Here is a 25,742-nt window from a genome sequence, read left to right on the forward strand (position 1 = left end):
AGTATATTTTCATGTAACTATATGTATAGTTGGTACATACATAACTGTCATTTTTACATGATAAGTGATACTGTAAATATGATGCTAACAACTAAAATAAAAGTAAAAGGAACTATATACTATAGTAATAAATTGTACTTATATTAATAGTAAAATATTATATTTTTTATATATAATTAAGTTAACAATGTATGTGATTCTTATAACTTTATAGTTTATAAGGTACATTCAATTATGAAAAAAGTTTCCAGTACTATATTTTATTCAGAAGAATTTAAATATATATAATTAAATTAAACTGATAAACAATAATGCTAGGAAGAGCGCTTTACGCAACACATGTACGTGACTCTCTGATGTACATGTAAGCAACGTCCTCTATTTTAGCATTACTATTTATAAGAGGAAAAAGAATATACTTTAGACTTGATTTTAGTACCAGTCTTTTATACACATTTCATGAAAAATTGAATACAAGCTAGTTATTTATGGTTAGATAAACAAAGAAACACGTCACACATCTCTTTTTAATTTCAATGATATTTATAGTAAAAATTTGCAATTAAAAATATAGTTAAATAAACTATTAATATAGTCACAGAAATGTTTATATATATGATTCCTTTTTTTATCTTTTATAGTTTATCTTTTATATAGTAAACAGATTGGAAAATAATAAATAGTGAAACGAATGTCAAGAATATGGTTACATTTATCATAATTGTGATTGTGTAGATTATAAAAAATGATTAAATATTGATTTAATAATGATTTAATATTTCACATTATCATAATTTATAGTAAAAGTTTTACCTTGATTGGCAGAACTATTCGTATAAAGTTATTTTTATCAACATTATAGTAACAATAACTGTAAAAATGATAATTGCAACTATAATAATTTAACTATGCAATTATAGTTGTAAATACCAAACACTTTTCTCTCAGTATAGATTGATAGATATGTATTATGCGTTATTAAATTTGCTGATAATTAACGTACTGCTGTTATTAATGAACCAAGTTACGTTGTCCTACTTAGTCACGCGACGTAATTAATTAATTGAGTTAATTATTTGAATAAAATTAACTATTGCTGAGAATAGCGTGAAACTTTATTAGCCTTTCCGATTAGTTTTCTATGTGCTTTAACGCGCGATTAGAGCTAAATTATGGATAATGATTGAAAGAGAGAAATAGATAGTGAGAACAAATAATAATCGATTACGCAGCTTCGAGTATAATCAGATATTAGTTAACGAGTCATAGTTATTGGAATGTGCAAAACTAAACTTTGTAATTAAAATTTAAATAGAGCTCTCGGTGGAAATTATAATCTTGAGGAGAAAATGATCAGCCCCGGTTAATGTATCTATTATATTCTCGAGCTAAAAAGTTTTATCATAATTATGACGTGCGGAATTTAATATCTCTGATGTTTTTCTGAGAAAAAAATGTATTCTTTCAAAGGCAACACAATGAAATTTCATTGGATTTAATCTAAAATATTTGGATAATTAAATTGGATTATTTATTTAATTTAAAATCTATTTTATTTAATTAAAAAATGAAAAAAGATATTTTAAATTAAATAAATAATCTAATTCCCATAATATAAATTCTAAACTGATTTTATTTCTTTGTCAGAAGGATTGAACGCATAAAGCACTTTAATTAGCTCGTTAATATATACATCTTGATACTTTCAGCGCCTATTCATTTCAAAATGACGTAAAATATTTGTACATTTACAAACAACAGTAAGATGCAAACGTGTTTGATGACAGGGAGGAAGCTCGACGCACGTGCGGATATTGCGGGTCACGTATAAAGTAAAAGGGTTAATGTCTGTGGCGAGTATTACATGTAAACCAACGCGATGAGAGCCTAAAGAGGTGTCGTTATCTCCGTATCGTGACGATTCAAACCTTCCGGTATAGCTGTGTCTGTTATCCGTCATCTTAATGCATAGCCGGAACACTGAGCGACGCACCGCCGGCTTATAAACGGCACGATTATTCCACCCTGCTCCTACCCATTGATCCTCCCCCACCCTCTTTTATTCAACGCCGTCGTCTCCACGTAAGCAATGTCGACCGCGGACGGGTCCGCATGGTCTCTATAAATGCATCGATTTGAATTTCATGTTGAGCGAGCCGGCATACGGGATGAATAGTTTTCAATACCTTTCTCCTTTTGTCGATCCTTCCCGATTCCCTACACCGCGTATAAATCTCTTTTCGCTTTCGTACAGATGCTGCTATTTTTGCGAATTTACAATAATCTGTAATTACCAGATTACTATTCCGTAAAAAAGAGCTGAATTCTAGTATATTATTTATTCAAAGATATTTGGAATATATATAAAAAATTGTGTTTCATCAAGCTTTTTTCTGAAGCGCGACATTAATATATTAAACAAAAACGAGAGATGTTATGTTTTGTCGATTCTTCCCGATTCCCTACATCGCGTATAAATCTCTTTTCATTCTCGTACAGATGCTGCTATTTTGGCGAATTTACAATAATCTGTAATTATCAGATTACTATTCCGTAAAAAAGAGCTGAATTCTAATATATTATTTATTCAAAGATATTTGAAATATATATAAAAAATTGTGTTTCATCAAGCTTTTTTCTGAAGCGCGACATTAGTATATTAAATAAAAACGATGTTATGTTTTGTCGATTCTTCCCGATTCCCTGCATCGCGTATAAATCTCTTTTCGCTTTCGTACAGATGCTGCTATTTTTGCGAATTTACAATAATCTGTAATTACCAGATTACTATTCCGTAAAAAAGAGCTGAATTCTAGTATATTATTTATTCAAAGATATTTGGAATATATATAAAAAATTGTGTTTCATCAAGCTTTTTTCTGAAGCGCGACATTAATATATTAAACAAAAACGAGAGATGTTATGTTTTGTCGATTCTTCCCGATTCCCTACATCGCGTATAAATCTCTTTTTGCTTTCGTACAGATGCTGCTATTTTTGCGAATTTACAATAATCTGTAATTACCAGATTACTATTCCGTAAAAAAGAGCTAAATTCTAATATATTATTTATTCAAAGATATTTGGAATATATATAAAAAATTGTGTTTCATCAAGCTTTTTTCTGAAGCGCGACATTAGTATATTAAATAAAAACGATGTTATGTTTTGTCGATTCTTCCCGATTCCCTGCATCGCGTATAAATCTCTTTTCGCTTTCGTACAGATGCTGCTATTTTTGCGAATTTACAATAATCTGTAATTACCAGATTACTATTCCGTAAAAAAGAACTAAATTCTAGTATATTATTTATTCAAAGATATTTGGAATATATATAAAAAATTGTGTTTCATCAAGCTTTTTTCTGAAGCGCGACATTAGTATATTAAATAAAAACGATGTTATGTTTTGTCGATTCTTCCCGATTCCCTGCATCGCGTATAAATCTCTTTTCGCTTTCGTACAGATGCTGCTATTTTTGCGAATTTACAATAATCTGTAATTACCAGATTACTATTCCGTAAAAAAGAGCTGAATTCTAGTATATTATTTATTCAAAGATATTTGGAATATATATAAAAAATTGTGTTTCATCAAGCTTTTTTCTGAAGCGCGACATTAATATATTAAACAAAAACGAGAGATGTTATGTTTTGTCGATTCTTCCCGATTCCCTACATCGCGTATAAATCTCTTTTTGCTTTCGTACAGATGCTGCTATTTTTGCGAATTTACAATAATCTGTAATTACCAGATTACTATTCCGTAAAAAAGAGCTAAATTCTAATATATTATTTATTCAAAGATATTTGGAATATATATAAAAAATTGTGTTTCATCAAGCTTTTTTCTGAAGCGCGACATTAGTATATTAAATAAAAACGATGTTATGTTTTGTCGATTCTTCCCGATTCCCTGCATCGCGTATAAATCTCTTTTCGCTTTCGTACAGATGCTGCTATTTTTGCGAATTTACAATAATCTGTAATTACCAGATTACTATTCCGTAAAAAAGAACTAAATTCTAGTATATTATTTATTCAAAGATATTTGGAATATATATAAAAAATTGTGTTTCATCAAGCTTTTTTCTGAAGCGCGACATTAGTATATTAAACAAAAATGATGTTATGTTTTGTCGATTCTTCCCGATTCCCTACATCGCGTATAAATCTCTTTTCATTCTCGTACAGATGCTGCTATTTTGGCGAATTTACAATAATCTGTAATTATCAGATTACTATTCCGTAAAAAAGAACTAAATTCTAGTATATTATTTATTCAAAGATATTTGGAATATATATAAAAAATTGTGTTTCATCAAGCTTTTTTCTGAAGCGCGACATTAGTATATTAAACAAAAATGATGTTATGTTTTGTCGATTCTTCCCGATTCCCTACATCGCGTATAAATCTCTTTTTGCTTTCGTACAGATGCTGCTATTTTTGCGAATTTACAATAATCTGTAATTATCAGATTACTATTCCGTAAAAAAGAGCTGAATTCTAGTATATTATTTATTCAAAGATATTTGAAATATATATAAAAAATTGTGTTTTATCAAGCTTTTTTCTGAAGCGCGACATTAGTATATTAAACAAAAATGATGTTATGTTTTGTCGATTCTTCCCGATTCCCTACATCGCGTATAAATCTCTTTTCATTCTCGTACAGATGCTGCTATTTTGGCGAATTTACAATAATCTGTAATTATCAGATTACTATTCCGTAAAAAAGAGCTGAATTCTAGTATATTATTTATTCAAAGATATTTGGAATATATATATAAAATTGTGTTTCATCAAGCTTTTTTCTGAAGCGCGACATTAGTATATTGAACAAAAACAATGTTATGTTATATCGAGCTGTTTAACATTCGACAATTAGAAGCCAAATAACTAGAATCTATCGCTCTCAAAATTAATTAAGCAGCCCTCAATTAATTCTCGATTGACGGAATGTAATTCAAACGGAAGCCACAGTGTGAACGGTGAATAGATATATCCAATCATTGCAATCCGGATAGCATTATGCATGGAGCAATTATATATAAATTCTAATTGGGGTCAGAAAGATGAGAATATTTTCAAACGATGCTATTATATATACACTTTTTATACTTATATAATAAAAATACACAATAACAGAAAAAAAAAAAATAAATTCGACAGCGATCATTTTTTGCAAGAATTTGCTAAAAGCATCCCTTCATAAAAAATTGTTTAGCAATTATAATTCATTGTGCAGTTTGTAACAAATGGTATTTAATGCAAATAAAACAGCACTTTTATTGCAGTTCAAAACTAACGCTTCATTATTTAAAGTGTCTTTTTATTTACGATGCAATAAAATATTCTCTTTCTTGCGACTTTCTTGCTTGCACTTTTCTAATGTCTTGAATATCAAACAAGTATGAGTTCAGAAGATCCCTGGGACAAAGCTTATTTATATATTAACTTTGCACACCAACTAGGAGGCGAATAAAAATGTAACTTTTTTTCTAACGAGAGTTTATGTGCGAACTCTGCATGACAGTTTTTGCAAATTCGCGAAAAGTTGGCGAAGTACGTACGCATCGAGCATATGGTTATTAAATTTATGTGGTTAAATTTATTCCGCTATTATTTATTGAACAAATAGATTTTTACATAGATGCCAGTACGTATTTAATCTACCGTATATGGAACAAAATGTTTGATATTGGAATATTTTAATACATGAATTTCGCATTAGAATTTATTCCGAAATATACCATCAATATCGTCACTATTCATGATTATTTATTTGATTCCATTCAATATTTTAATCGAAGTTGATAAATAACCAATTCTAGAAAGAAGAATTTTATCAAACTTTTCTGCTATTTTTGTCTCACGTGGTTTTCATTCCCTAATTAGTACTTCGCGAAAGCTATTACCCACCTAATATTTCCGCTAAACCTACTCTAACCGACTGCAGCTGAATTGCGAATAAAGACTGAATGAGATCGCTCTAAAACTTATACCTTATATAAGTATTCGTTTTTATATCTCCTTGCGTAATTTTATTAATTAATTAACTAATTGCTTCGGCTGCGCAAGAGGATTCTTCAGACCGTCTGAATTACTGCAGTGTATAAGGAGAATTGCGGAAAAAGATATAAATTCACTTAATTTTTTCGTTTCAGTTCATTAAGGGTCAATGGGTTAAATAATTCGATCCCCCTCCCCGATCATCATTCAACGGTTTAAATTTCCTTCTGTTAAAGAATATTTTTATGAATAATTTTAATTTTATAATATCGCACGTGAATTAATATTAAATATATAGTACAAAGCTAACGGCTGTATAAAGTTAATTAAATATAAAAAGCCACCGAGAATATTTTATTTCTATAACGGTTGATTTAATATAGTATATTATATTAACACACAGAAATGTCCGACATATATAATATGTATATAAAAAATTTAAAAAGATTCCGATATTTTATAACATAGCATAATTGCATCATCTCAAAGATTTGCTGACCGCTGCTCATTAACATGTATTGGTAATATTTTTTCATTAAAATTACACAAAACGTCGCATCACTTAAAGTGACTTAGCACCATTTAGATACTTGTTATCATGAGGAGCATTCGCGCGATGTTACGAAATGGCCGCGCAGAATTTTCGCACAGCCAGTTTCTAACTACTTATTCATGAATTATTCTCGTAAGTACGCTATAAAAACACATTTTATGATCTCACAGAGCGAAACTGAAGGTAGAAGAATGTATCAACTGATAAGTTGTTTTAATCATTAAATAATTTTACAATAAAAAAATTCTGTCACTTTTTTTATTTTCAGATATTTGCAATATTTCAATTTTAAAATTTAATTAATTTTATTGAAACTAGAAGTATATTACCATTTAATTACATATTCACGGATAAAATTCGTATTAAATTATATCAAAACATGATTAATTTCTAATTAAAAACCGAAAAAATTTGCATTTTTATTGTAAATAGTGAATTTAATTATTTACCCGATAATGTTATTTATTATTAATCAAATTGTGTTGAAAAAGAGAGAATTTTTAGAAAAATTGCTGAATGAAGAGATATTGTGACAAGCTTAATTGAGACATTAACAGCATCCGACATTTGATTGAAAGAATCGATTAGCGGAACGTTCAAACGTATCTACGTAAAAATCCGAATTACCTTATATCCGGCGAGTTCTTGAACAACGCAGGACAGGATGGCTTCTCTTCCCACCGGTGCAGTTACATTGGTTATTGGCTCTTTAAATTTAGGATCTAGAACAGAAAATAAAATTATGTTTTAGAGAAATGAGATTATACAATATAATTAAAATTTAACAGAATTCATTCATCTTTACAAGAAGTATTCAAATTTTTAGTATAAAAATTTTTAAGGATTCTCTTGTCGGCATACGTGCATTGATTTATTAGAAACACTAATTGTATATCGCAAAATACATATACATTTTTAAATATTATCCATCGTATATTTTGGATTTACAGCGAAACTTTAGTGAAACACACAATTTTCATTTGTTTCCAACTCAGAATAATAAAAATAAAGAAAGATAATTAAATTTATTTCAACTTTTCATTTAGATTTGATTAATGTATATATTTAAAATAAATATAATTAATTTCTGAAGTTTGTTCAGTCTTTCGTTTGGCAGGTTGATACGAATAATCCGGGTTAAAATTGTCTTTATTAATGTATAGGACAAATATTTATAGTTATCACGTTCTCTATTAAATAAATAAAATAATTAAATTTCATTATTTTATCTTTTCGGGTTTAAATATTTTTTTAATAAAAAACATTTCATTATATTTAATTTTCTTTAAATAAGAATCGACCTAATTTTCTAACGTTCCTTGTAATGTCCACTATTAATGGCATAGAAAGTACATCTCCAAACATACCTAGCGCATAGAACATTAACACCATATGCGAGATACGAAGAAATGATATCCAACGTTATAAAATATGACATAGGGAGGCAAAGGGCATCGGGAGGAGAAAAATGGCCACCAGCATAGCGTGAAAGATAAATGCATGTTTGGATTGCCCGTTGCAAATTTATCCCCTAGCAATCTAATGCAATATTATTGGATGCACTCGATGTAGCACAATGCGATTATTTCGTATGCCCTAGGCGCGCCAATAAAGTGCGAGCATCAAAACGCGGGATCATAATATAAGTACTCCTATGTGCAGACGTGGGATAAGGAAGACGGAAATCGTGTTTGCACAGGAAACGAGCAGTGATCGTCGCAATAGCGGATGAACGTAGTTTGAAATGCAAGTTATTCATAGGCAATTTGGTAACTTTAGCGCTATACCCGAACCCCGCATCAATGCAAGAATATTGACCAACTCCTACCCGCCATTTGTAATGTCAAATCTAGAACACATATATGTAGAATATCCGCGTGTAGTTTTTATGGCAAAAAGATTCTTTATAAATTGAAATTACAAATTTTCAGCCGGCGATACATCAATAAAAATGATATATCGCGGCGCGAAATTAATACGCGAAATAAAATTTAATTGCAAATTGTATGAAGTACAAATTGATTTTTATTCGAATCGACAAGTTTTGTTATATCATCGTTATTGAAGCGAAATAAATTGGTTAACTTGAATGTAAATATATGTGTAATCGTAAAAAAAGGGATTGAATTAAATTTTCCGCGTTGATATCTTTACAAAACGTACGGTACAGAGAAAGAACGCATACACAGAGCGCATAAAGAGAGGTACAATCAGCGCAAACGTACTCAATTAAAACATATATGGTAAAGTATATATATATCCTCCAATATGTATCCTCAATATCATCGCTTTCCCGATAACAGGATTGTAAATAAAATACAAGCTTCCCTGCGCTGCCACAAAAGCGTCATCTGTTTCTCCATTAACGGTAACACATAAACGTCAACATCGATCAACATGACCGAGGATATTCCTGGCGCCGGTATATTGCCGGTGTATCGCCGGTACGAAATTATTCCGGCGACTGCATTACGATATTGTCCATCAAATCTCGCCCGAGTCAACACGACAGACGCGCACACAACGCGCCCAAGTCTTTCCACGTGCGCGAGCGAGACCCATTAAAAGGTCAACATCGATCAGGAGCCAAAAATGCCCTACGGAGATTGTTTGTGGGGGATGTAAACTGAACTGGGGCGTAGTGCGTGAAAGGATGGGAGAACCCAACGGGAGGGCATAACCGTAGATGGGTAATGGGAGCATAAGGGAACCATAATTCCATCGACGGCCCGCGGGCCGTGTGGTAGCCCTCGCGGGAAATCGCGGCCGTATTAAGACTCTCTCTTCGGCGGGCTTTGATGGATCGAAGTTACCCAAGAATGGCCGACCCCAAAATCTCGAATGTTCTCAGGGAATAGACGAGAAGAGAGCAAACGCGCGTTTTTTCGGCGGACAATGAGCGTGGAATGACCCATGGATGGCTGGCCGTGTATATGTATTTTTAGTGCTGTCATCCGGGAGAATTAGAGACTTTTATTCGCGTCGGTTCTCCTGATCCACATGATTAAATAAACAAAATTAAATGGATCGTGGAAAAAAAAACCGCGACGAAATTAGCGAGTAAATATCACGGGTGAATTAACTTCTTCAAGAGACAAGTAATGTCGTATTTTATTCAGCAACTTGTTATTTAGTCAGAAAACTAAGCGCAGTAATTACTAGTGAATAGAAAACGCAATTATATCATCCTAGAAGCGACGCTAAAGATACAATATATTTATTCTTTCGCTAATGTAATGAATTCGTAATGTAATGAATAGTCAGCCTTACTGACAATGTTTATCGAAAACAACTTGGTTTTATCATATCCCTCAATTCATCACGATATTGTTACGATCTGCGTTATGATAATCGGATTTTCCATTCACAACTTTCGTCGCATTTGCATTGCAAATATCAACGATAATGTTTACAATAATGACATGTAATAAACGCTACGAACGTAAATTATAAATTTCATCAATAGCACAGGCCGACAAAATTTAGACCCAGAAACCAGAATATATTTTTCCTAAGGTTTTTGACGCGCTGAATTCGAATCCGAGGTCAGAATTTCTCTGGTGGCTCCGGTTTTCGAGATATTCTAACCTAAAAGTGCCAAAATCACGGTTTTTCGAGATATTTGAGGTTATGTTACATTGCAAGGTAATTTTTTTTCATAAAACCATTAATGGGGTCCGAAAGTACTACTCTTCCTCTTTAAAAAACATTTTGATTTGTCCGGATATCTTTTTTTATATTTGAGAAATCATATGTCTAAATTAAGTAATTCGACTTATTTCTTGATATTTGGAAAATGATTGATTGTTTATCAATTAGTTTGCAACAAAACTCATCGTAATATACCGAATTACTATTCCGGGTGAGCTTGTTCCCGTAGAATCTGATTGAATCATTTACTTCTCAAGAAACATTATTTTTGCAATAGTTTATTTAAACAAATTGTTTAAACAAATTGTTTAGACAAATTAAATTTGCAAAACTAATGTCAAATTCCGAATCAACGTGCATCAAAACCCTTTAAAAATGTATATTTCGTGTACATACATTATATTGTACTTATCTGATGCTATTCAATTTCCGAATATCAAAAATGTCAAACTACTTAATTTGAACATTCAATTTCTCAAAGATAAAAAAAGATATCCGGACAAATCAAAATGTTTATTAAAGAGGAGGAGTAGATCTTTCGGACCCCATTAATGGTTTTATGAAAAAAAATTACCTTGCGGTGTAACATAATCTCAAATATCTCGAAAAATCGTGATTTTGGCACTTTTAGATTAGAATATCGGAAAAGTATATTCTGGTTTCTGAGTCTGAGGTTCGGCCAAATTTTGTCGGCCTGTGTAGTTATCGGTATTTTCCAATTAGTCGTGGAATCGGGAGAAAAATGCATCGTCAACATCGACAATTTGGAAGTAATGTAGGCCTGCATTTTTCACAACCTTACCGCGTCGCGCTTTCCACCATATTGTCGCCCGACATGGCATTTTAAGTTATAGCCGGCGAAGCGTATGTAAGTAATCCAATAGTCGACCATTACGAAAAAAGCGAGCAAGAAAAGGCAAGCACGCGAGAGAGTTAGGGTGCGGGAGAGGGTAGAAGGGCGATAAAAAAAATAACACGAGCGTTCGTCGATGCACATCGTCACTAATGCACTTTATAGGACGACCATCAAAATATCAACGTACGGATTTCAAACACGAACAGATTGCGTTTAAAAAAAGATTATAGTTGCCACGACATTTATGACACGAAATAGCCTTTTGTTTATAATCTCACTTTTGTGTATATATCACGGCGCATAATTGGAAAAAAAGTACAAGTGTCATTATCAGAGGAATACATAATCGATACACACGTGTTTGACATAAACGTGATATATAGGAGAGACGAGAAAATACGTCGTACGATTAAAAGTTAAAGGTAAAGGACAACACGCAAAAAACTTTGTTATAAATAAAGTGACACATTGACATTTTTTCTTCCAATTAATCTCTTAAATGAGGTAGCCACGCCGTTGTTACCGTATCACCTAATGTGATATCCATCCATAAATAGATCGGCATCGGTATCCCATCTATAAATAAATCAGAAACCTGTCATTGCTATCACCCGTTAAGAACCCGCATAGCCGAGAGCCGATGAACCGTGTTAAAATACCCCCGCAACCCCGGCATTTCTCACCTCGACGACCGTGCTTTCCTCGATTTTCGTCGCTTCGGCTTCCGAGTGGAAGCGTACGAGAGAGGTCAGACGGAAGAACATGAGAGACGAAAGGTCGTGGTTCACTTCACGAGAGGAGAGAAACCTCTCTCATGCTACCGGAAGATTATTTTCACGAATGCGGGTTAGAAATTACTGACGTGGTATACACAATGTTTGCTGTAGATAATTTCAAAATTATCTAGATAAAAATAAAGATAAAAATCTGTAAATTTATCTTAGATGAGATAAAAATGATTTTGCTTTTACTTAATCTAGATAAAAGATGAGATAATTATTGCGATAATCTAAATAATTATCTAGATATTTTTGTTTATTTTAGAAGATTATAAATATTTGTAAAAATGTGACGCAGATTATAAATAAGATATTAAAATCATAAACACATATTCTTTCTTTTTTCCTAAAGAATATTTAAATAATAGCAAAAAGGTATATACATGATATGATAAATATTTATTTATTAATTTATATTTATAATATATTTTTATAATATATTTATAATATATTAACAATAAGAATATAAAAAATATATTTTAGATATTTTAAATAGATTTTTAGAAGCTTGTCTGGAAAACTTATTTGCATAATGAAAATGTCATCTTAGACAATTTTTAGATAAGATGACATATATTTTTCATCTAAGATGAAGATAAAGATACTTTATATTTCTTCATCTAATTAAAGATAAAGATGATTCATTTCTTTATTTAGATGATTATCTAGATAATTTTATCTAGATACCAGCAAACACTGGGTATACAATATACTGCAGTTTTCCCGAAATAATAAGAGTTTCGTTTACCTGAGTCCGACAAGTGTTTACGCCCCTATTTGTGACAATAAGTCACCGTCTTCTCTCGGATTCTTACGCCAGTCGCAGGCAAATACGCATCGCAAAATCCGCAAAGCGCGTGCAAAGTACTTTATATACTTTATATATATATAATACTTTATGCGCGCGCGACATTTCTCATTCCTTCGCGCTTGTTTGCTTCTGATTCTGGGATTCTGAGCTCGCCTCTTTTGCGACTTTGTTCGCATAGTCTCGTGCCGATTCCCGCTCTCATTATCCGCCACGTCGCGGCTTATTTGAATTGATTCGTTCTATTCTACCATCTTCTGCATTCACTCTGTACGCCTGCTCTTTGAGGAAGGTTCATTGTCTGTTATTCGAAAATAGTAATGCCGTCAATGTTGAGAATTGTTTGGCTTTCAACTATCTACTTGCGATTCGATTACTTGTCAAATCATATTAACGTTTGTCCTCTCGTTATCCTTCACATCAATTAATACTTCATTTTCTCATAATAATTAAATGTTTAAATAATAAATATTGATAAAGGTGATTATTTATAAATATTTATAAAGATGATAATTGTCTGGATCCTATATTTATGACTGAACGTTTAATTGTGCGTGAATAATATTGGCGTCTGAAGCCTATTTAATAAAAAATTATTCGCTCGTTTTCTCATCGCGATGACAAGAGCTCGCGTCTCTTTATATTCTCTCTGTCAAGTAGAATATTTCCTTCCTTTTATGCATCGTCTAATTCAGTACTTGGACTTGTTCGTTTTTGCACGGTGTATCTCTCATCCCCTTCTCATTTTCTCAAGACTCAGCGCCTCTGTCCGTCTCGTCTGTACGTTCATTTTCATCCCCTCGCTCCGGTATTTCGCGGCTCCTGAACCCTACGTGGTACAAGGCGTATATAGTATAATAACGAGTCATGAACAGTGCAACGCGTCGGCCGCTTTATTTCACCATTTCTGGAGTCTGAAATATCTCGCTCCTCTGAAATCACTTCGCGCGAGGTAGCAGTAACTTCTCCCTCCCGCGCCTTTCGCGCACGGCTCTCGTTGCAAACGGCTTAATGCCTGCAACGGTAACTCATTCAAAACTCATTCCTCCGGAGAAATAGTTCGAGAGAATCTACGAGAAATACGAGAAGAGGATCCGTGTCCAATTTGTTGTAATAATAGAACAACGCGGACCACGAATTGATGCTCTAGAACAAACGATTACTCGCGATAAAAAAAATGATGGTAAAAAATATTATGCATCAAATCACAAAGATATTATGCTCCCACACTGAGAAAAAAATCTGGTTGCATTAATTAGAATTCTGATAGATTTAATCAGTATGTCTGTTAAAAAATCGACGAACCAGAATTCTTGTAGAAATTATCAGATGAATCTGATTAATTTCTTCCTGGTAAATTTATCAAATTTTCTGGTTAATAATACTAAACTCGTCAGCACCAAGTCGTTTCAAATTTTGTCCATCTAATCTCAAAAGTCTGTTTAATATTCTGAATTCCAACATGATTATTGCATAAATTCAATTCAAATTATTGAATAAATTATTTTAAGTTCAGTTTGTTAGAAATTAAACTGCACTGAGAAAAAATCTGGTTGCATTAATTAGAATTCTGGTAGATTCAACCAGTATGTCTGTTGGAAAATGGACGAACCAGAATTCTTGTAGGAATTATCAGATGAATCTGATTAATTTCTTCCTGTTAAATTTATCAAATTTTCTGGTTAATAATACTAAACTCATCAGCATCAAGTCGTCTCAAATTTTTTCCATCTAATCTCAAAAGTCTGTTTAATATTCTGAATTCCAACATGATTATTGCATAAATTCAATTCAAATTATTGAATAAATTATTTTAAGTTCAGTTTGTTAGAAATTAAACTGCACTGAGAAAAAATCTGGTTGCATTAATTAGAATTCTGGTAGATTCAATCAGTATGTCTGTTAGAAAATCGACGAACCAGAATTCTTGTAGAAATTATCAGATGAATCTGATTAATTTCTTCCTGTTAAATTTATCAAATTTTCTGGTTAATAATACTAAACTTGTCAGCACCAAGTCGTTTCAAATTTTTTCCATCTAATCTCAAAAATCTGTTTAATATTTTGAATTCCAACATGATTATTGCATAAATTCAATCCAGATTATTGAATACATTATTTTAAATTCAGTTTGTTAGAAATTAAACTGATAAACAGTGATGCAAGAAGAGGATGCAGCTCAAACACATACAATCAGAAAGCTAGCATCCTCTTTTTGGCACTACTGCTTGTAAGAAAAAAAAAATATACTTTGGATTTAATGTTAATACTAGTTCTTTATATACATTTTATGGCAAATATTGAATACGAGTTAAGTTAAGAAGCAAGCAAAGAAATTAATGTAACAAGAAATTTTATAGATTTAACCAGAAAATACTAATCAAATCCTTATAGTAAAATCTATTAAACGTTCTAGTTATAAAAAAATCGAGTCTTATCATAATAATTAGAAATTCTTGTTTAATTGAACCAAAATGCCTTCAATCATATGCGTCTTCTTGGTACAATCAAACGATTTTTCTCAGTGGAGTGGAGGACTTGTCTTATTAATGTTTAATGGAAAAAGATAATTATGACAGAAACTGCAATATTAGTCTACGTATGTCTAAGTTTAATAGAAAAATCAAGAGAGAAACATTTAATTCTCACGCTTTGCGAAAACAATGCGATGACTTGTGGATAGCCGCTTGATCTAAAGAGAGGTTACGGCAAAACAGTTAATTATTCCGGTGTCGTATCGTACAACGAGGCAGTATGTTTGTACGCGATATCACTTATGTCGCTGCGTTTCTGGTTTATTGCCACCGGGATGTGTTGGCAAAGAAGCAGCATGTGATACTTGTAATAGATTACATTTCGTGCCGGGACACACTTTGTTATCTGGGTTTACACTTTCATGCACCAGGAACGACCTCACGTTTCCTACCTCATGTCGGTCTATTTATTTTGGCCACTTGGGTTTTCAAGGTGCTGTCGACGTGTTCGTGACAGCAAGCTCTTTTCAAGTTCAGCAATCCGGCCAAACTATTGTTGTGTAATGTCAGCTATGTAACGCCGCCTGCGACGGTAGAAATATTCCTAAATTGTGTATGCGCACGTTGTGTGATAGGTGTGTGTTTGATATTATTTAAAATGCCGTTTAATACGTATAAAATTTAATGGTGGATTAATATATGCGCGATTATGATTTCTTAGTAAGTATCCACAAAAGTTTTGAAAAGTTTTGTTGTGTTGCTTGTATCTCTTTCAAAAATACAACGAAGAAATGAACAGCAAATTATATAAAATTAAATATATTAATAGAATATTATTAGAGAATGTTATTACAATTGGTTCACATCGTGCTAAATTAAATTTGAAAGTCACATTAATATGCTTTTGAACACGGTATATTATATTTATGTTATACATGTATATGTATTATGTACATATTGCTGATGTACTTTTGACAGGGGAATTAAATTTCAGATATTGCTGATACAAACTTCGATAGTACTTTATTTAAAATATATCTCTAGGATGGCTCAGTCGGATATTGAATATGGATGTTTTGCATGCTCGATCTTGTGAACTTATGTGTGGCTGTGGTAATAATTCTACATACATACGTATAAGTAATGAAATTTATAATTATATATGAGGCTAATTGGTAATTATATAAGAACCTAGTTTATCCTAAATTATAATACATTTTGCATTTAATGAATAAGTGATAACGTATATACTATAATACTATAATAATTGAGGACATCGATTCACGTTCCAGAAGAATTTATATAGAACAAAATAAAAATCAATTTCTCTCGCATTTTTTTATATCCTCTCATTTAAAGACAGAAAGCCGCGAGAATCTTTTTAAAAGAATCAAATAACGCGAATACGAATTAAAAGCCGATCGATTTCAAATATAAGTGAGCACATTCTATTATTTTCTTGTCTCCATCGTGGAATTAAAATATGAAGAAACTGTCAGCGAGCTATTTTTATTTTTAACTTTACTGTATTTGCTTTTATATGTGTTTGTCATAAGAATTAATACTTGAATGAGTATTCGATAAGTTATAATATTTTCTGCTAGGATATTAAAATTCTATAATTGCGTAAATAAATGGACGCAATTACTCTAATGAAAGTATCATCGAGTAGATAAATTATATTATTGCATAGATAATGAAACTGTCGAATAAACGTATTAAAAGGAATAAAGTTATGCTATTTTTGAAAAAGGAGGCAGAGTTAGTTCCTCTCTCCTCCCCCTCTTCCCTCTACGATCCCGAAGGATAAAGAATCTTGACTTAGCTCGCTTGCACGATTCAATTACCTCGGGTTCAAAGGCCGGCGAAGGAGTATGCCACCAAAAAAGGTTACCCGCGACAATAAAAATACCGCGTCGCATCGGGGGATCCATGCAGCTTGACTTCGTATAAAACGTATTCTAGTCGTCGGACAATTCGCATTTCCGAGAGACTTTTTGGTTCAGCCTAAGATAATTTACATTCCGGTTTCCCTCTCCTAGTCCCTTTTCCCCGGTTGCTCCGACCCGGGAGATCGTTGTATCCGTTCGGGGAACACTATAACTAAAGGAAAATGCACGCGATTTCTAACAATACCCTCCGTAAAGGCTGCCGGTGAAATCTCGCGGAATGTATATCGCGCGCGTTTCGCATATGTGTGCACGCTAGAATACCATAAGTTATCCACACCCGGCGAACATTTGTACAATATGTTATATATTTTTCTATTCCCCGACGCGCGCGTTCGCCACCACGACTTATTCGGCGCGTATGCTCGAACGATTTTCATATCGAGGGAAAAATCGCGCTTCCCGCACTGAGAAAAAATCTAGTTGCATTAATTAGAATTCTGATAGATTCAACCAGTATGTCTGTTGGAAAATGAACGAACCAGAATTCTTGTAGAAATTACCAGATGAATCCGATTAATTTCTTGCTGTTAAATTTACCAAATTTTCTGGTTAATAATACTAAACACCCCAGAACCAAGTCGTCAAAATTTTTTCCATCTAATCTCAAAAGTCTGTTTAATATTCTGAATTCCAACAAGATTATTGGATAAATTCAATCCAGATTATTGAATAAATTATTTTAAATTCAGTTTGTTAAAAATTAAACTGCACTGAGAAAAAATCTGGTTGTATTAATTAGAATTCTGGTAGATTCAATCAGTATGTTTGTTAACAAATCGATGAATCAGAATTCTTGTAGAAATTATCAGATAAATCTGATTAATTTCTTCCTGTTAAATTTACCAAATTTTCTGATTAATAATAATAAACACCCTAGTACCAAGTCGTCTAAAATTTTTTCCATCTAATCTCAAAAGTCTGTTTAATATTTTGAATTCTAACAAGATTATTGGATAAATTCAATCCAGATTATTGAATAAATTATTTTAAATTCAGTTTGTTAGAAATTAAATTGATAAACACTGATGCAAGAAGAGGATGTAGCTCAAACGCACAAAACGATTACTCGCGATAAAAAAATGATGGCAAAAAAATATTATGCAAGTCACCAAGATATTATGCTCCCACACTGAGAAAAAAATCTGGTTGCACTAATTAGAATTCTAATAAATTCAACCAGTATGTCTGTTGGAAAATGGACAAACCAGAATTCTTGTATCTGATTAATTTCTTCCTGTTAAATTTACCAAATTTTCTGGTTAATAATACTAAACACCCCAGCACCAAGTCTCAAATTTTTTCCATCTAATCTCAAAAGTCTGTTTTATATTCTAAATTTCAACAAGATTATTGGATAAATTCAATCCAGATTAAATAATAAATGAATAAATTATTTTAAATTCAGTTTGTTAGAAATTAAATTGATAAACAAATATGCAAGAAGAGGATGTAACTCAAACACATACAATCAGAGAGCTAGCGTCTTCTTTCTGGCACTATTGCTCGTAAGAGAAAAAAATACTTTGGATTTAATGTTAATACTAGTTCTTTATATACATTTTAAGGCAAATATTGAATACGAGTTAAGTTAAGAAGCAAGCAAAGAAATTAATGTAACAAAAAATTTTATAGATCCAACCAGAAAATACTAACCAAAAAATTTTATAGATCCAACCAGAAAATACTAACCAAAAAATCCAACCAGAAAATACTAACCAAGAAATCCTTATAGTAAAATCTATTAAACGTTTTAGTTATAAAAAATCGATAAAAAATCTTATTATGATAACTAAAAATTCTTATTTGATTTAACCAAAATGCCTTCAATCATATACGTCTTGTTGGTACAATCAAACGATTTTTCTCAGTGCGTGCTTTGCGTTTCCATCTTTCTTCGGCCATTCCGACCTTTAGTCGGAAAAAATTATCAAGCGCATAATGATTCTCGCGCTAGCTCGTAACAATAAATGAGATATAAAGGGAAAAGAGAATGGGGGGTCTGTGCCCCGCGGTTTTGCGACCGGCTATTTTCTTACAGTTCATTCTCGACGAATGAAGTAGTCGCGCTCGTGTCTCTCTTTTCATCTTATTACTTATAATCCCTCGAGATAAAATTGGACGGAGCACCGCTTTATGACGCGACAGTATTTGAGTTGGAGTAAAAATATAATTACGTAACGTTTATTCGAAAGAAGTTCAACTCTGTCTTTTCAAGATTATTGAATGTACGTTTGCGCTACTTACTCTCACTTGATAGTTAATGAAATTTCCCCTGGGAAATTATTCTGCATAGGAATTACTTTTTGAAAAGCAAATCGACACGTATAACGATCTCCGTCAAATTAGGCATGTCACATAAATGATGGAAAAACAATAGGAGAAATCGGATACTAATTAAAATTCGAAATATCCTCGAACTTTTAATGAGCCTCGGAATATCTATGACAAATTATTAATCCGTTGCATTTCTCTGCCATCGCATGCTTCTCCGATCACATCACAAACAAATATTTGAGATTTCGATTACAGAATTTTGTTATTTAATAACAAATTGAAATATTGCACAGTATAATTGAAATATTAATTAAAATAATGCATATCGCATTACTTGAAAACATCAGCGAATACGCGAATTGCAAATTACGATACGATCCGTTATCAGTGCGAAATAAAATCAAAACGAAGCGGATTGAATGCTGTCAAATATTGAAAAATCCGCATTATTTTTATTTCACATAATTCCACGTGAAATTAAAGCGACATTAGAAAGCTTCGTCAAAAGACTTTGCAAAACGAAGCGGATTGAATACTGTCAAATATTGAAAAATCCGCATTATTTTTATTTCACATAATTCCACGTGAAATTAAAGCGACATTAGAAAGCTTCGTCAAAAGACTTTGCAGTAAAATTCGGTCGAATCTAATACCAATAGCAATTATTGACGATTGAGTATAAATGAAATTAGCGCTAATCGTCCGCTATATTAGCGACAAAAGATCAATCGAAATTTCTCTGGAGATACGCCTCGGTAGATACCTTTGACTCGAGTAACAGGATCGAATTAGCGAGCCTTTTCATCCGTCATGTCGACACGCGTTGGCAAACGTTCCGTTTCGATGCCTCACTGCTGTGCGGAACCAGAAGTTCGGCCCTCTGACATCCACTTTTCGTCTTCCCCGGCGCCGCCGGCATCGTTCTCACCGGCGGGATTTCTCTTAATTGCATACGGTAATTATTGTTTGCGCGCTAAATACGTCCCGACACGCGTAGTCGACTAAAGAGTCCCCTCTAAAATCATGCAGCAAAGTTTATCATAACGTGTTGCGCAAACGCCATCAAGTTGATTTCGAGATAAATGAAATCACGGTGCAAAGATTGACATGTACAATGTACATAATAAGAACGAATACAGAAATAGAAAGTTTACTTCGCTTTTGTCGACGAAGATAAAATCTAAAAAAACAAATCAATTACACAGGCCTGCGAGGTTTTTTTAAAGATGTAATAGTGATTTCCCCGACGTAATTTTGTGAACTGAATTCGAATCTGACCGCCGAATTTGCGTAGCACGTCACGTTTTTGAGTAATTTGTAATTGAATGGCTCAAAAATCGCATTTTTGGCCAATTTCATGAATTTATTGCGAGGAAATCAAATTTTTTGAAATATTTCTGCCAATGTCATCATATAATACTCACTTTTGCCTTTCAAATCCACTTTCGATTACCATCGCACGATTTTTCTTCGCTGAGATATATAAATATGACGTTGTAAGAAAATTTACGTTAAGAAAAATTTATATAGACATCAATATGGTAGATCCATGATGTTGAAAGTTGAAAAGACTGACATATGTAAGATTCGGTTGTCCAAAAAAATATTGTAAAGAAATATCTAATACAGTTGTTACATTTTGATAAATTTTTCTAAATTTTATACCTTTTTATTGTGATTCTATTCGCCATATTGGATGCGCCATTTTTAATTTCAAAAGGTGACAGAAGGTTTAAAAATGTATATTTTTATCCTAATTTTGATTCGTAGTGAAATAAAGAGGTGGCACGGTTGATTTAGAATGGCTTATTAGATCCCTATGCATGGCCAGTCTTATGACTTGTATATCTGGGCGAAAAAAAATCGAGCGGCGATAATCGAAAGATGGATTCGAAAGATGAAAGTCAGTACTATACGATGCCATTGACAGAAATATTTCAAAAAATTTGGTTTACTCACAATAAATTCATGAAATTGGCCAAAATAGCGATTTTTGGGCTATTCAATTACAAATAACTCAAAAACCTGACATACTACGCAAATTCGGCGGCCAGATTCAGATTCAGCGCACAAAATTACGTCAAAAATCACTATTGCATCTTAAAAAGAAATTTTGACCCCCTTTTTCGCAGGCTTATGTTATCTACATGTGACATCAATTTTCCTTTTTCTTTTTTCTTTTTTCTTTTTTTCCTTTCTCGACGCAATAATAATTGAGTAATTCAGATGTCAAGTACAAGAAAAATAAATATGTGAGGAGTGAAGACTTTGCTTTTATTGTAAGTACATTTGTAAATGTTTTATGCAGATTTGATTGACCTTGAAAATAGATTTCTATATAATTATACTGGTTGTGATAGATCGCATTATCTAATACATTTCAAATCAACTAATAACTCGAAATTGAGTTTGCATGGATTTATACCACTTGACATGCGGACCATTTAATTAATTTATACATTAAATTAAATTAAATTAAATTGAAAATCATATTAATATTTGCTAAGAAGATATTCAGGGAATGGGCGCGCAACTATTTCACGATAGGCACATGTCGTATGTTTAGCATTTGCAGCAAACTCCGTGTTTCATTCCTCCAAGAATAAAGCTGCACTTAATTCCACGCGATAATTATTGTTTGCACTGCAAATACAGAGGCAAACACAATCTGCCGGTAAATTTTATCTAAAGTTTGCGTGATAATTTTCGCCTGAAGAAAGGACACTGATTTCTCCAGAGGAAGGAAGAGAGATGGAAAATGGCGGAAACATAATGACGTAGAATCACAATTGCAACTATTTCTGGCTAAATTAATATGAAATAACCCTAACAGCAACATGTCGAAAGATATCAAAATATCATAGATATCATAGGAGATCGGATATTCTATGGATGTCTTTGACATCTTTTACTGTGTCTTTATTATTTCATATTGATTTTGTCATAGATTATGAAAGATTTTCCTTATTAAAGATATAATTCTAACGAGCGTGAGAAAAGTGACACAGCTAATAGCTTTAATGCGCAAGCATAGGCGACTAATTATCCGTAATTAACACCACGGGGGTGTCGCTAACGGTCCCTTAAAGTCTACGTGACGGGCGTCGCGGAGAAATAAGACCTATAAAACGAAGGTGCACGTGAGAAAACCTGAGGGAAAAAATGTGATATAAATCGCAATCGCAACTATACGTCGTGGTACACACTGCGGCACGTGACGTAATAAAACGCGGGCACGCTGCCGGCTCTGTTACTCGTACCGTCTTGCCGTCCTCCATTCGTCGATGGCATGGAGTCGACAGTATCCGTTCTACCAGCGTCATTAAGCACGATGCACAATGGCCGGCCGTGAGATTTTACCGCAGCGAGAAGAGATTACGGCGACATGCCCGCGACTTTGTTAACGTCCATGCCCATTACGACCGGCATTTGTTCTCCCTTTGTTCCGATCCCGTAACTCGCTTAAATTCATAGGAAAAGGGGAGAGTACACCCGTTCAATGTAACGGAGGACATAAACAATCTAATGAATGTAAATAACTGCGCGCAGTTCGCATGCTTTAAATATCTATTATATCCGCTCGATAAATATATCTCGCTCCTTTTCCGATGGGTTTTTTTCGCAATTTAAGGGAATCCCTCAACCTATCTGTTTTATCGACAAAACACTAATTTTTGAGCAGATGCCATTTTTTATTGCCTGCATAGAATTAAAAATCCTCTTCTACGGTTAAAGTATAGATGCAAACGGACACGACGAAATTGATTATATACTGAGAAAGAAAAAAGGGATAAAATTATATATTTATTTATCGACTTCTTAGATCAACATAGCGTCTAAAGCTATTACCTAAGGACATTAGCCTTGTATAAATGTTTTGTAGCTTTTATGTATAAAACTTAGCATATCCCTCTCCCCCCCAATAGCGGACTGTACAATAAAAACTTGAGGAACTGGGAAAATTGAGTTTAGTAGTCTAATTAATAAATGGCACTTATCCAAAAATTTCGGTCCGTATATACCTGAAATGTCGGTAAAGTAGAATAGAAAAAGCAGTGTATCTTCTTTATAAATAACGTGACAGAGAGATACGAGATGAGGATTTAGATGGAGGCGCTGTGTAAGAGTTCAATGAAAGATCCCTTTAAGATTTAATGATACGTCAAAAACCTTTCCTTTCGCTTTCGATTCGAAAAAATGTCGCGAAAAATCCACGATTTCTAAATAAATGGCACTCTTTTATTTAAACGCCACTGTATATGCACCGGACTTTACAATCGCCCTTATTTGTGCTGTTAACATTTGATGACGTTGGTGTTGGTACGGTTGCCATTGATGGTGTGTTGGTCTTCGTAAGTAACGAGTGGTCTTGGTCGCTTCAGAACCGTTAGTGGAGAGTTGACGGAAGAGAGACGATCCTGTGGGAAGGAGGAAGGAGCAGAGTAGAGTGGGCGAACGAGAAATTGGAGCAAAGTTGAAGTAACTACCTCGAAGAACAGACTAAGTTACTGCCGATGGAAGAGGTTATTAGAGGGTTATACGAGAGTTTTATCTCGCTGCACTATTTTTGCGACTGCACGTCGAATTAAGAAACCACGCTATGTCGACGGAATCGGAACAGGAAGTTGGAATGCGGCCAAATATGTGTCAGGCGCGAAGGTCGTGTATTCCTGGAGTTATAAAATTAGCATAAGACAAACAACAGGATATTTGATTTGGATTTTCCTATTTGAGTATGCTTGTTTCGAGATTGCACAGCGCTATAATGAGTTTAAACACTTTTAGGCAAGCGAATATTAACCAGAAGGAGAAAGATTGATGCGTTGTCGCATGTAACATTATTGTAGCTTCTATTTTTGTATTGAATCGCTCGAATTTTAATAAATATGAAACTTCAACCGTACGTTTTATAACTTAAAGATAAAAATAATTTTCTCTCATTCTCCTTGAGACATCTGTGGCATCGACCTTCTTCGAAAATGATTAAACAAATATTACTTTATATGACAAATAGCGCGCAAACATATGACACATCTGTGAAATGTCTATGACAAAGTACTTTAATATTATAAATGCATTTTTTCTGATCAGCATAAATGTTTCACTACGTAAAAATATTATGTAAGAATATAGAATATTCATTACGTAGAATATTCATTCATCGCGTCATCAAGTATAGGAATAAATGGAGAACGTGTCAAGTGTATGAAACGGTCTCGTGAAAAATTTGCTTTAAGAATCGAGCGTTTTTCTGCAGGCGCCTTACATAGTAAACCGTTACGGTAAAATTGTTCAACTCTTAGAGCTTTTAAAAGGCTACGGTAAATGGAACCTGCACCGTAGTTTAGACAAACGCTACGTTTGGGCTGAAGGGATGCCCCTTTGAAAAACTCGGGAGGATTTTTCGTTCACCCAGCCTAAAGTACCGCTTTTATACGAATCCACGGTAAACAAAAAAACGCTGTTTGTGGCGACTAAGTCACACGGTCGAACAATAAACGATAAAAATGAACCCGTAGAACTTTCTTGCGTACTTTTCTCTACCTAGGATTTTTACAAGTACCCCAGAAAGAAAATATATATTACTCTGAGAAAATAAAAATACAAATTTCTCACGAATGACATTTAGTTGTCGCGTGTATCATTACATTCAAATAAACATCTTTCACAGAAAAAGACTTCAAAGTAGCAAGATATGTATCTCAACAAAGACATATACTGCATTGTTGAAAAGATACATGACGCACGGTTAATGAATGAGCGAACATGTCTCACACAATCGCGACATGTAATTTAAATGCAGTGATGGGTAAGATACATTAAAAATGTATCTCGATACAGATACAGATACATGTAAAAAAATGTATCTAGATATAGATATAGATACACAAATTAAAATGTATATAGATACAGATACTCAGATGCTTTAAAAGTATCTCAGATACAAATAAGATACTTATAAATAATATTTTATCGTAATATGCACAAAAAACTACTCAATATATCTTTTATTTTTTTAATTTTATATTTTGTTTACATTTCTATGATTTTTTTATACAAGCCGCAGTGAGAATGCCTCGAGCAAATTATTTGAATTAATGTCGTAATCGATAGCAAGATATTTTTGATTTTTATCAAATGTGTAATTACCCTTCTATTTAAAATTAAAAAAACTTGAAAAGAAACAAGAAAAAGAGCTAGTAAAGAATTTAAGTGTAAATTATTACGGATACAGATGAAACAATGTAAAAAGAATTTACATCTTTTTGTATTACATTTCTACTTTATTGTTTTAAAAGATCAAGAATCAAAATCACATAGAAACAACAGACATTTTTGCTTTATTTATTAGTATTAGTCTTACATATCAAAAATGCTTCAA

The 25,742-nt window shown here is 32.9% G+C and overlaps 1 protein-coding gene across 1 annotated transcript in view; it reads right to left on the bottom strand.

Annotated features, from left to right (window-relative positions):
- Positions 1–25,742, bottom strand: part of LOC105258514 (neurotrimin) — a 244,386-nt gene that overhangs the window by 84,998 nt on the left and 133,646 nt on the right. Inside the window, exon 2 of the mRNA XM_011269804.2 lies at positions 7,194–7,288. Coding sequence (XP_011268106.1) covers positions 7,194–7,288 — 95 coding nt within the window. The remainder of the gene's footprint in view (positions 1–7,193; positions 7,289–25,742) is intronic.

Source organism: Camponotus floridanus, unplaced genomic scaffold (assembly GCF_003227725.1).
Source record: "Camponotus floridanus strain SB8 unplaced genomic scaffold, Cflo_v7.5 scaffold47, whole genome shotgun sequence".
Classification (NCBI taxonomy): Eukaryota; Metazoa; Arthropoda; class Insecta; order Hymenoptera; family Formicidae; genus Camponotus; species Camponotus floridanus.